The 13,407-nt window shown below is 42.4% G+C and overlaps 1 protein-coding gene across 3 annotated transcripts in view; it reads left to right on the top strand.

Moving 5' to 3' along the window:
- Window positions 1-13,407, top strand: part of HERC4 (HECT and RLD domain containing E3 ubiquitin protein ligase 4) — a 192,147-nt gene that overhangs the window by 10,027 nt on the left and 168,713 nt on the right. For all 3 annotated transcript variants that reach the window (XM_073548139.1, XM_073548137.1, XM_073548138.1), the window contains exons 2-3: window positions 4,615-4,919; window positions 6,964-7,123. In XM_073548139.1, the coding sequence (XP_073404240.1) occupies window positions 4,694-4,919; window positions 6,964-7,123 (386 nt within the window). In that variant the 5' untranslated portion in view covers window positions 4,615-4,693. The remainder of the gene's footprint in view (window positions 1-4,614; window positions 4,920-6,963; window positions 7,124-13,407) is intronic.

Here is a 13,407-nt window from a genome sequence, read left to right as displayed (position 1 = left end):
AGATTTTACGATTTTTTTTTTTTTTTTTTTTTTTTTTTCATAATCCCTGACGACCCCTTTTAAGAATTGAGTGTCATAGAGCTGCATGGGACTGCTTGTGTTTAGCTCTTTTCACAGAAATATACTGGGAAAAGAAGGGTGAACGTGGGATTATAGGAGTTTTTTAACTGCGTTTCTACAATCTGACTCATATTAATTGTAAGTTAAAGGGAACCTGTCACCCCCCCCTGGGCGTTTTTCAGTTAAAGAGCCACCTTCAGCAGCACTAAGGCTGCATTCTGTGAAGATGGCTCTTCTGTTTCTGACCCCCAGCAACGCTGAAATATCGACTTTTATAAATAGCTTCTCATACCTGTAATGTGTCCCACAGGTATGGTGTCCCCCCCCCTGTATCAGTCGCCTACCATCCGTCCATCATGCCTGTCCGGTGTCTCGGCGCCCACCCACCATCCGTCCATCACGATGCCCCTGTGCGTCGCTGCCTCCTCCTGTTTTGAATTCCGGCGCCTGCATGTTGTGGAGGCCCCAGATCCCGCCCCGCAGTGTGTTATGATGTATTCACACTGTGGGGCTGGGGCCTCCGCAACACGCAGGAGCGTTGCTCTCTTCAGCAAGAAAACAGCCAAACAAACCACACATCCACAATTTTATCACTACATACAGTATAAACATTCATTTTCATAAACCTGCAGAAAGACACAATGACCTGCAGGTGGCATCTCAACCAGAAGACATTTTTTGGCCTCTACTTATCAAAACAATTTATTGTATTACCCATCTACATATATAAATACCTGTCTGTGTTCATCAGCTCATGAAATACAATTACATTTGAGCAGCTTGCTTTTTCTGAAATTGCTTGCGCCCCCGACGAGCAATGTGCGAAAATTTTGCACAGGCCAAGCTAGTGATTTCTAATTTCCGTTCTCATCCGAGTTTCTTCCCGCTGTTATGTACTGTCCCCATGACATGTCAGGCATTTAGTTTGTGTCTATCCCTATGACTGCTGTAACTTCATTGTATATACAATAGGTTTAAAGAGATTGTCCAGGATTAAGACATTTGTGATGTGTCCTTGGGTAGGTGGTACTCAGGATCAGACTGGTTAGGTTCTGACACTGTTCGGCTGTTAAGGAGTCCTGTAGCCACAGTATTTACACAGCACCCTTAGCCTTTTTTCAGTGGGGAGAGTTGAATTGGTTGGGCATAGTTTACCTAAAACATTTGCAGATCATTGAGATTGTAGAACACTGTTTACTTTCACCCTTTGGTCAGCACTTGAGTTGGTTAGGTATTGTTCAATTTCACACCTTGGTCAGTCAAATGCAGCAAAAACTGATAGCAACATTTTTTGCACCTAATCATTGCTTTCTATGGGTGAAAAAAAACGCTGCAAAAACCCTGAAAAAGGTGACACGTGCAGTTTTAAAAAGTTGCAGTTTTCAAAATCAGTCAGGAAAAAAGTGTGTGTGCATGAGATTTCTGGAATCTCATAGCTTTTGCTTGTACTGTAATTCACAGCTTAAAATTTTCTAAAAAAGCAACTGTTTTGTTCTGTTTGTTTGCTTCAAAATAAAAGTTTGAAGTTTTTTCCCACCCCCCCCACCCATAGAAACCGATAAAGTGGAAAAATGCTGCAAATAAACGCAGCAGTGTTTTTGATGAATACAACTACGGTAACTCTTTCACCCCTTAATGACCACCAATACGCCTCTTAGTGGCGGCAGTTAAGGGTACTTTATTCCTCAGCACTGCTTTTTAATGGCGCTGAGAAATAAGGGTATAGCACACCCCCCCCCGTCGTTGGAAAATCTCCGGGAGGCCAGTTGAGACCCTGGAGAATATGATCAGGGCCAGTTCTACAATGATGAAATAACGGCGGTGAAATAAAGAAAAACTCAGATTTAAAATTAATTTCTCTCCTCTGATGTGATCTATCATATCAGAGAAGAGAGAAATGATGTCCCTATCACAAAAAAGTACATCAAATCACCTTAGATAAAAATTATAAATTCTAAATCTTTGCAGTTGGGGTTATGTTCTTTTTTGGAGTTAGAATGCTGATTTTTTTTTTTTTTTTATCAAATGTAAAAAAAAAAGACTATATGACGGATATTAAGCATAAGTGTTCGCTACTCGAGTTTGCATCAGGTATGCATGGAGTACCGCTGATCCCAGCATGTTTTTTTTTTAGGGGGGAGGGGGGGGCGTCTACCAGCCACAAAACATGAGGGGCGGGGACTCGATCACCCGCGATATTTGGGGCATACCCAAGCACGCAATGCAAACTGGAGCAGCAAACACTAGTGCTCAACACTAATGACGATGATATCCTAATGTTATCAAATTCTGTGTCATACCTGTGGGTTCAAAATCTTCACTATACACCTGGATAAAATTCTTGAAGGATTTTCCAATGTGGGGTCACTTGTGGGTGGTTTCCACTGTTTAGGCACATCATGGGATCTGCAAACGCAACATGGCATCCACTCTTTACTCCAGACAATTTTGTGTTCAAAAAGTCAAAACGGCGCTCCTTCCCTTCCGAGGCCTGCCGTGCACCCAAACAGTAGATTTCCCCCACATATCGATGAGCTTATTTTGTCTTGTTACCCTTGTGAAAATAAAGTTTGGGTCTAAAAGTAAATACTTTTTTTTTGTAAAAAAAGCTACATGTTAATTTTTTCCTTCCGCATTGATTCAGTTGTTCCTTTTGAAGCAACTGAAGTTAATAAACGTATTGAATGTGGTTTTTAACGCCTTGAATGGTGTCACTTTTGAGTATTTTCTGTCATATAGGCCCCTGAGGCTGTGTGCCCACGTTGCGTTTTTTAAGCGTTTCCGTCGCGTATTTGCCACTGCGGAAAAGCTTAAACGCATTCCCATGCAATCCTATGGGATTCCACAGTTGCTGTGCCAGTGCTGCGGAATCGCATAGCGGTAAAATCCGCAGCATGTCCACTAATTCTGCGGAATCGCGGCGATTCCGATGCCATAGGATTGCATTGAAACGCTCACTTTACGTATGTGGCTGTGCCCACCATGCGTAAAGTGAGCGCTTCATGTGTGGATGGTACCCAGGGTCTGGAGGAGAGGAGACTCCCCTCCATGCCCTGGGTACCATATTCCTGTAAAACATAGAATTAAAATAAAAAAATAGGGATATACTTACCTTCTGTCGGCCCCCGGAGTCCTTAGTGGTGCACGCGGCGCTGCCAGCAACTTCCATTCCCAGGGATGCATTGCGAGAATTACCCCAGATTGTTTCGCAGTCGCGTGACCGCTATGTCATCAGAGGTCATTCGCGCAATGCATCCCTGGGAACGGAAGTTGCTGGCAGCGCCACTGAGAGCCGGGAGGATTCCGGGGGCCGACAGAGGGTAAGTAATATCCCTATTTTTTATTATTTTTAACATTCTATCTTTTACTATTGATGCTGTATAGGCAGCATCAATAGTAAAAAGTTGGTCACACTTGTCAAGCACTATGCTTGACAAGTGTGACCAACCTGTCAATCTCAGTCAATCGCTAAAAACGCTTGCAAACCGCTTGTGTTTTGCAGGAAAATGCATGGGAATTCCACATGCGTTTTACCCGGAGAGTTGTGGAAATGCGGACAATTCCGCAGCATTTCTGCAACGTGGGCACATAGCATGAAAGTCGCTTCAAATGTGGGGTGGTCACAAAAAAAAATGGTTTTTCCAAAAATTATGCTGATGTAAAGTAGACATTTGAGAAATGTTATTTATTAACTATTTTGTGTGACCTATCTCTCTGATTAAATGTGGCATAAAAATTAAGAGTTTGAAAATGTCAATTTTTTTTTTTGCCAAATTTCCATTATTTTACACAATTAAACGGAAGTCATATCGAAGAAATTTTACCACTAACATGAAGTACAATATGTCACGAGAAAACAGTCTCGGGATCAGCGGGATCCGTTGAAGCGTTCCAGAGTTATAACCTCATAAAGTGACAGTGGTCAGAATTGTAAAATTTGGCCTGGTCAGGAAGGTGAAAATTGGCTGTCACTAAGGGGTTAAACATGTACTGTAGACAGAGCACACGTGTTTCGGTAATTCGCATAAAAAAAAACCACATCGAAAATGCTGAAAAACCTTTCTACTGCCACGAGAGCAGGTTTTGGCTGCAGAAAAGAAAAGGTTAAAAATACTGTGAGAGCATGGCCTAAGAGTGTGTGCACACGTTAAGTATTTGCTGCGTTTTTGTCTTTTTTTTTTTTTTTTGTCACAAAAAGCTGGAGCATTTCCTAGACCCGGCAAAGTGAATATTTCTGAAATTGCACGTACTTGTTGCTTAATTTTTTCCTTACAGATTTGAAGCCTTTTCAATCTGGAGCATGTCAATTATGTTAACTTGTGCAGCGTTCTTCACCTATTCTGATGAATGAGGGAAAAATGCATAAAAAATTCGGCCAAAAATGTGAGTGTGTTTTCATGCCAATACTTCAGTATACTTAACGTGTGCACATACAGGTGACTAGTCTCTTATTTGGCTTGTTTCAGGCCTCTTGGGGCTTGTCGGTAGACATCGTGTTACATATTCCTGTACGGATGCTGACATTATGCATTTTTTTTAAATAATTCTTTGCAGCACTTCAATGTCCTATCACTGAGAGAGCCTTCTCTGCCCGTAATCCTGGAATATCCCTGATATTCGAAACTCAACAAACATGTTGTGCTGGGGAAATGCTTCCTTCGGACAGCTGGGATTAGGAGGAATTGATGAGGAAATCGTTGCAGAGCCCAGAAGATGCAACTTCTTTTCCAACAAGTCAGTTCGGGATGTTGGCTGTGGAAGCAGACATACTGTGTTTGTTCTGGACGATGGGACGGTCTACACATGTGGCTGTAACGACTTGGGGCAATTGGGCCATGAGAAGGGCAGAAAAAAGCCAGGTAAGGACATGTTACATTGCACGGTTGTAGCGTCTGTTAATAACGTCTGGTGTTTTCCAGCAGAAACTGTTGACTCATGCTGACAGGACTACTTTCACTCTGCTGCTGCCACACTTCACCGAGTCCTCTGCCATTATAGCTAAATATATGTTTGGACTTGTCTTTTTCTGGTTGTCTTCTGCATAGTAACTAGAGTTGAGCAAATTTTTCAATATTCGGTTCAGATTACGTTCGCCGGCGAATATGGTTTTTGCGATATTCGCCGAACATAGCCGAATGCCATTGGAGTCATTGGGAGTAGCAATGAGCAAATATTTTCAGAACAATCGTCAAACATAAATTCGGTACCAATATGGCAAGTTTCGATATAGCGATCGTTTCCTAACTTAATTCGCTCAACTCTATTAGTAACCACAGACATGGCAAAAATCACAATTTCATATGTAAAGAAGCACTCCTTCCATAAAAGTTTTTATACTGTTTAATATAATGAAATCCTCATATAGCACAGTTTACTTACAATTGCTCATTTTGCCTTTCTACCCAGTAAATTCTTCTTTTCTCTGCTCTATGTAGAAACAGGAAGTCTCTTGTCCCTGCAGAAATCATTCCCTCCTCTCTCCGCTATTGAGTTTTGCAGTGACTTATGAGTCTTACAAGGAAAATTGACCTCCTGTTTCTATATAGAGCTTAGAAGGATTCAGCTAGTCAGTTTGTAATCATGTGATATCATACACCTAATGAGAAAGAGAATTAGCTGGGTAGAAGGGTAAACTGAGCAATTGTAAGTACACAGCACTAAATAATATGACTGCAAGATATTAAGAGAAAAATGATGGGAGGAGGCGAAGTGCTTCTTTAAAGGGAATCTGTCACCTATTTTTTCGTATATAAGATTCGGCCACCGACATCAGGGGCTTATCTACAGCATTCTGTAATGCTGTAGATAAGCCCCAGATGTAACCTGAAAGAAAAACGAGTTAGATTATACTCACTGGGGGGCGGGCGCGTTTGGTGTCGTGGTCCGGTCCGGCGCCTCCCATCTTCTAGCGATGACGTCCTCCTTCTTACGCCGGACCTCTCTGACCTTTCCCGGCACCTGCGCACTGCAGTACTTTACTCGGCCCTCAATAGGGCAGATAAAGTACGCCTGCGCATGAGCCGCAGCAGAAGTAAGAAGGAGGACATCATCGCTAGAAGATGGGAGGCGCCGGACAACGACGCCAAACGCGCCCGCCCCCCGGTAAGTATAATATAGCTCATTGTTCTTATCTTTCAGGTTACATCGGAGGCTTATCTACAGCATTACAGAATGCTGTAGATAAGCCCCTGATGGCGGTGGCCGCAGCTCATTGAACAAAAATGGGGTGACAGATTCCCTTTAAAAATGGATGCACTTTGCAAAATTCATCCAATGGAGACACTGGAATTACAGATCTGGTAAAATGCAACCACTTTACTCTGTCTGATGTGATGAATGTGCTTAAGGAGGATGTAAAGGTTGTGTCATGCTGGTCACAACCGTCATGGTGCTTTTTGATTTGTTTTGTTACATCTCAGTCTAAAATTACAAGTAAAACTAGAAATTAATGGTGTTATTGCTCTCACAGTTGCTCAAAAATACTCATGATCCTCCAAAAAGTCAGTTGCCTGTACAAGCACATTACTTTACAATTGTTTAAAGCAAACCTGTCAGCAGGATTTTGCTAAGTAAACTACAGACACTGTCGGGTTGGAAGTGTTAAACTGATTAAAATGATACCTGGGGTGGAGAAATCTGTCTTGTGGTTCTTTTTTTGTAATCAGTATTGGAAGTTTTCAATTAATAATATGCCAGTGATACGGGGTGGGACTGTAGGGAGAGTCTTCCTTCCTGCTCTAGGCCAGAGGGGCCATAGATTCACACTGGAAAGTACATTAGTAAAATTTTATACCCCATCAAATTTTTTCCCAACATTGTGTTCTCGTAAACCATTTCCAATCCACTTTATTCAAATATTGAGACTCCCGGGTCGTGAGTAATGCTTTCACTTTCTTTTTCCAGAGCAAGTTGGCGCCCTTGACGCTCAAAATATCGTTGCGGTCTCATGTGGGGAAGCGCACACACTAGCGCTAAATGACAAAGGTCAGGTGTTCTCTTGGGGTCTGTCTAGGGATGGTCAGCTGGGTCTTTCCATCATAGAAGAATATGTCAGAGTACCAAGGTAATGGTTTCCAATCGGACACCTATAAATGTACTGCTTTCTTATATGTACCATAACTACAAATCTGAAACAAAATTCTTGAGAATCTGCCAACGTGCCATGGCACAATTTTTTTTTTTTTGTTCAGTGTGACTAAGGTTTTGCAATCCCATTCCACTTATAATGTACTGGCATGTGGCTTGCACAATGAAAATCTACAGCAGATATTGCCGTGAAGCTCGTCTCACTTGGCCAGTGTGTGTGGAGCTTTAGAAAACCGTTCAGAGGATTACCTAAAATAAAATTGTCTAACAAAACCTCACTTGTGAGCAGCACTAGGTCGGGGTCTAAGCTCTGCAGCACAGGCAAATGATATTTTAGTAGGAAAGAAGTGCACACGATGCACGTGCTGTAGAGGTTTTTTTTTTTTAAAAAAACGCTCATTCCTGATTCCACTTTTTTCATATCTTGTTTGGCGTACAGCTTTGCCTCGTGACCTGTCCAGACACGGGTACGCTTGGTTTGACCAATGAAGACCTGAAGGAGAGCCTCTGCCGGCCGCCTCTGGCAGCAGCGTTCCTTGCTTGAGAACATAGTCAGACATTGGTTGAAATTCACCATGTTTGATCTCTTAGATTTTCCATACTAATTTTGCTGAACATCTAATACACATTCACTGGTCGACTGCCACCATCAAAATTGTCAATCTTGGCTGACATAAGTGCATTTGGCCTCTCTTTAGATTGTCCTACAGTGGGTTAATGTACAGTACTTGTGTAAGGTTTGATTTGCGTCAAAATGCAAATTCAGCCTAAGCTTTGAGTAAGTTTGCAGAGTTCTGTGTCTGCCTTGTTCACACAGTTATGGGATGGTTCACGGGCAAGGCCTGTTAGCTATAATTAGTGGCACATATTTCTAAATATCTAGTCATATTAATTTGCCTTCTAGGTCATCTTAAAGGGGTGAATCAGAAAATAAACATTCTAAAATCAATGCATCTGTTAAAACAATCTCTCTAATACACACACATTAAAAATATTTCTTGCAGACATTACCGTCCTCACATTGTGGCTCTGGTGGAGACGCACCTGACCAGGGATACAGTTCGGTGGGTGCAATGGTTTATACATGCTTTTCACACCAGCTATTCAAGGGGACTTTCACTTTTAATTCATAAAGATGTTCGGTGGGAGGCCCGGAAAGACCCTGAGGGACGATTTGTGTTCGTGAATGCGCTGATTAACTCTCAGAAATATGTTATTCTTTGTATTTATAATCCCCCTCCATGTCAATAATTCAGAAGGCATTGAGCTTCCCTTTGAATTACCCAGATGCACATGTCATTTGTATGGGAGATTTTAATTTGGTCATGAACAGCCATCTTGATAAATTGAGATTAGATGATGGTGTACAGGGTGGGGTTCCCCCCCGGGCACATCCCAACTGTCACAATTCATGGCGGGTAGTGGGTTGCTGGATCTTTGGAGAGTGCGCCATCCAGAGACAAGGGAGTATACTTGCCATTCCTCCACTAAACGCTCTCAGTCTCGCATAGACTACATTTTTGGATCCAGCAGTCTGGCGGCGTGGGTAGATGATATTAAACATGGAAGTAGGGGGATTTTGGATCATAGCCCAGTTATTCTTAAGCTTAAGTACGGCCCATCGACTGATAACATGGAAGTTGAACCCTTTTTGGCTGAAGTTGATAACATCCCCAGCTAGAACGATAGATCAGTTACGTTGCTTCGTCTCGTCCCACCCTGAACCCCGAAATATTAATGTATTTTGGAATGCTCTTAAAGCTTATTTACGGGGTTGTTTATCCTCTACGATCTCTTACATTAAACGGGTGACATCGGAAGAGGATGACGAGATGGAGCGACGTCTGAAAGATTCGGAGGAAGCCTATATATCTGATCACACTAACAGTAATAGGGTGGAGTGGCTGACTGCTCAAAGGTTATATGCTCAGTACACCGACACCAAGACGAAACATAAATTATTTTTTGCCCGGCAGTCTTATTTTGAGATGGGGAATCAGGCAAGCAAATTTTTGGCTTACTTAGTACGACAGCATAATGCGACTAACACAATTCTACAGATTCGTGATTCGGGGGGTACTTTGGTTTCCTCAACTGAGGAGATACTGAAATGCTTTTCTGACTATTATGGCTCACTATACAATTCTAAGACTGATGTGGATGGCCCGGAGTGTCTAAAATTTTTTGTCATGTCAAACATAGTTTCCTACGCTAAGTCCTTCCCAGCAGGCCTTTATGGATGCTGAGTTTACTCTGGAGGAAGTAGAGGATGCCATAAAAGACATGGCCTCCGGGAAGGCTCCTGGGCCGGATGGATTTCCTGTGGAATTATATAGGAAATACCAGGATATACTGGCGCCCCTTTTGTTGACAGTGTTTCGTGGGATTTGGGAAGGGGGGATGCATGCCGGAATCCTTCTATGAGGCCAATATAATAGTTCTTAAAAAGGAGGGGAAGGACCCTTTAGATTGTGGATCTTATAGGCCCATATCACTAGTAAATGTGGATTATAAAATTTTTACGAAAATTTTGGCCAAAAGAGTGAATTCAGTCATATTAGATCTTGTAAACTCTGACCAAACTGGTTTTATGCCTGGTAAGAGCACCTCCATTAATATCAGACGAGTCCAGTCAGTGGTTCAATATAGCTCTCTGGTACCAGATAATGAATGGGCATTGGCATCGCTGGATGCGGCCAAGGCCTTTGACTCTTTTGAATGGCCTTTTCTCCGTGCATGTTTGCAGAGGTATGGATTTGGTGATAGATTCCAAAAAGGGGTCAGTGTTTTATACATGAAGCCCATGGCCTGGGTCATCGTAAATAATTCCATATCTGAGCCATTTTCACTGCATAGGGGAACTCGTCAGGGGTGTCCCCTTTCCCCGGCCCTTTTTGCTCTTGCTATTGAAGCACTGGCAATTCGTATAAGATCTTCCCCTAATGTTGCTGGTATAGAAATAGCAGGTCGGACAGACACCATGGGCCTATATGCTGACGACATGGTGATATTTATGGACAAAGCGGAGGAGACTCTGACAGGAGTCATCACTACTATTAATAAATTCAGTAAATATTCTGGCCTATATATAAATTGGGAGAAATCTGCTTTGATGCCTCTCTCCCATGCTCCGGTGCCACGACTTGAGACTCTCTCCTTACAGCCCATTGTATCCAGTTTTAAATATTTTGGTATTCATATTTCTCAGAATAGTAAATTTGATCTACAACTCAATATACAACCATTGCTTGAGACCGTCAGAGGTAAATTAGTGATCTGGCGTAAACTTCCACTGTCTGTAGCCGGACGTATTAATTTAATTAAAATGATATTACTCGCCAAGCTTAGTTACTTTTTTCAACATAGTGCTGTAGTGGTGCCCAAATCCTTTTTTGCTAATCTGAATTCCCAAACCACATACTTTATTTGGGGGAAAGCCAGGCCTAAACTTAAGCTAACCACTCTACAGAGGCCCAAGAGGGGAGGGGGGGCAGCATTACCCGATTTCTTTCTATATTATTTGGCTGGACAGGCCAAGGCCATAAGTACATGGATGCCTGGAGGTCATCTCCCAAATTCTGAGAGTCATCTACTTCATGCTACAGGGATCGGTTGCCCACTGGGTTTTTTGGAAATGAGGAAAATAAATGTCTCGAGATTGTTACCTCTGCTTCGTCTGGCACGATTGACATGGAGACAGATTAAAGGGGTGGTTGGATTTGGGGATATCATAGCTGAAATGCCCCTATGTAATAATGACTACCTCCCACTGCTACTTGAACATCCATCTGCTGAGTTCTGGGTTCAGTATAGTGTCTCTACGATAGGTGATCTATATGATCATGGAACTTTGGTGTCCTTTGAGCAATTACAAGTTAATCGCAGTGTCCCGAGATCCCAGTTTTTCCGTTATTTACAACTAAGGTCAGCTCTTCAATCACACATGAGATGTATATGTATAAATAATGCCATTTCATCTCTACCCTTGATAGGGATCCTCAAATCACAGGGCCCTCATGGTCTCATCTCCTCTCTATATACATATATGTTGTCAGTGGGGACAGAATGCGCCTTGGATTCTGTTAAGAAGAAATGGGAAAGGCTCATCCCGGATACACAGGGAGAGGAGTGGGAAGAAATCCTGGAGTCGCCAATCTGGGAATCTCCGTCTGCCGACAACAGGATGATACAATTGTATATTATTAATCAATCATATCTAACTCCGATTCGACTCTTTTTAATATGGGCCAATACCCGTCATCGGAGTGTTTGAGATGTCACTCAATAGATGCAGACTTTATTCATATGATCTGGTGCTGTCCTGTTGTTGCACAATATTGGAGGGAGGTGACGTCATTATTGACATCTTTGATACAAACCCCTGTTCCCCCTGAGACACTGATCTGTCTATTTGGCGTATGGGATGAGGAGGCATGGGGTCACTATGTTGGGATTTTTCTGCGAGAGACACTGTTTATGGTACGAAAGGTACTAGCATTACGGTGGATGGGGAATTCACCTCCTTCTCTTGGGTCCTGGATCACTTTGGTAAATTCGATTATCCCATATGAACGTACACTTTATCACAACAGAGGCTGCCCGGGTAAATTCGAAAAGATTTGGGAGAGGTGGAACTCCTCTCACCTCACTTTGCAGCAGGGCTGTGGAGTCGGTAAGCCACAGTTGCGACTCCGACTCCTGGATTTTATCAGGCTCCGACTCCTTCATAAATGGCCAATTCATAACAACAAATTTACTGTTGTAAAATATTAAACATCGTGCTTATTCAGTTTCTCACCATCATATAAGTAATCAGACCACTTAGAGCAAAAACTACATTTATTAGAATACAATTAGAATATAGCAAATAACTTTTCTAAACTGTAAGTAAATATGCAATAAACACAATAAACACTTTTATGCAGTTAATAAGAAGAAATCTATAAATTTGTCCTCAGAAAAAGTATTGCCTCTGTCAGATCCTCCTTCATGGATGCCCTCAAATCTGATCTAATTATTTTGAGAGCAGAGAACAACCTCTCTACACTAACTTGTGTTGGTGGCAAAGCAGTAACCACTCGGGCAACATCTCTGACAATGTCAGGATACAGAGGAATCGCTTGTTGCACTGTTATTTTTGATGAACGGTCAAATTTCTCAATTTCTTTTAGTGCACATGAAAAATTCTGCTGAAATGTACTGGCTGTGTTCCTTGATGGGGATGACTCTTCTTCTATGCGGGAACGCTTTGCACGCTCCTTGTGATCCAAATATTTTTCGAAATTAAATTCTTCATCAGTTGATGATGAGGGTGAAGATGTGGCAGGACGACCAAATTCTTCTTGTTCCTCCTGACTGTTCTGCAACCCTTTCATCCTTACTGCTATTTCAAACAGAGCTTCTTTTCCTTTACTTAGCTGTTGATCATCTAGAAGGTCTACATAAACAGCTGCCAAAAGAATGTTATTTTGTAGTAGTAGCTCCTCTCTCCGTTTCATTGATGTAGCAATGCCACTTGCAATTAACCCTCCTTTTTGGGACAGGCGAAACATCAGGTTCTTCCACTCCTTTAAGAAAATACCTGGAGTTAAAGGGAAGGTGCCATCCAAAAAAATTTTTTTCAGCAATTGAAAAAATGTAAAGAATTAATGTTTACATTTTCTTAAAAAATATTATCGTTGGTTTTTAATTTTGCAAAATATGAAAAATAATTTTAAAAAGTTTGGCATTTCCACTTGTTAACACTAGGGGGAGCAGCTACTGAAATCTGGCACAAAAACCTATGACATCTATAGACACAGTGAGCAGCCATTTTGATGGGGCTTGCAAAGTTACTGACTGCCTTTGCATGTAAAGTCTGGATCAGAACAGGCCATCAATCAGCAGACATGTTTCCTGGATTTCTGTGGAGCAGACAAGCAGACGGTCCATCCATGTGAATAAAACACAGCGCTCTTTGTACAATCCCTGGCACCGAACAGGGCGCCCCCCACAGACCAGCACACTGCTCTCCTGAAATACTCTGTGCTGCTGTCGCCCTGCTCCTTCCACCATACATCAGGCCCCTGTCCCCTCGGTTTCACACATCGCCAGGACGGGATCTGAGGAGAGGAATGGGGTCTTCGGTCACCGAGGATGGCAGGCAGGAAGGATTCTGGGAGCAGAGTGACAGCAGCACAGAGTATTTCAGGAGAGCAGTATCACACGGGATAGGATTAGATACACGGCTCAGCAGGCAGCATCACACAGGATAGGATTAGA

Source organism: Dendrobates tinctorius, unplaced genomic scaffold (genome assembly GCF_039654945.1).
Source record: "Dendrobates tinctorius isolate UK_male_01 unplaced genomic scaffold, ASM3965494v1 ptg000156l, whole genome shotgun sequence".
Classification (NCBI taxonomy): domain Eukaryota; kingdom Metazoa; phylum Chordata; class Amphibia; order Anura; family Dendrobatidae; genus Dendrobates; species Dendrobates tinctorius.
The sequence above is the reverse complement of the archived record's forward strand: the minus strand, read 5'-3'. Positions and strand labels throughout refer to the sequence as shown.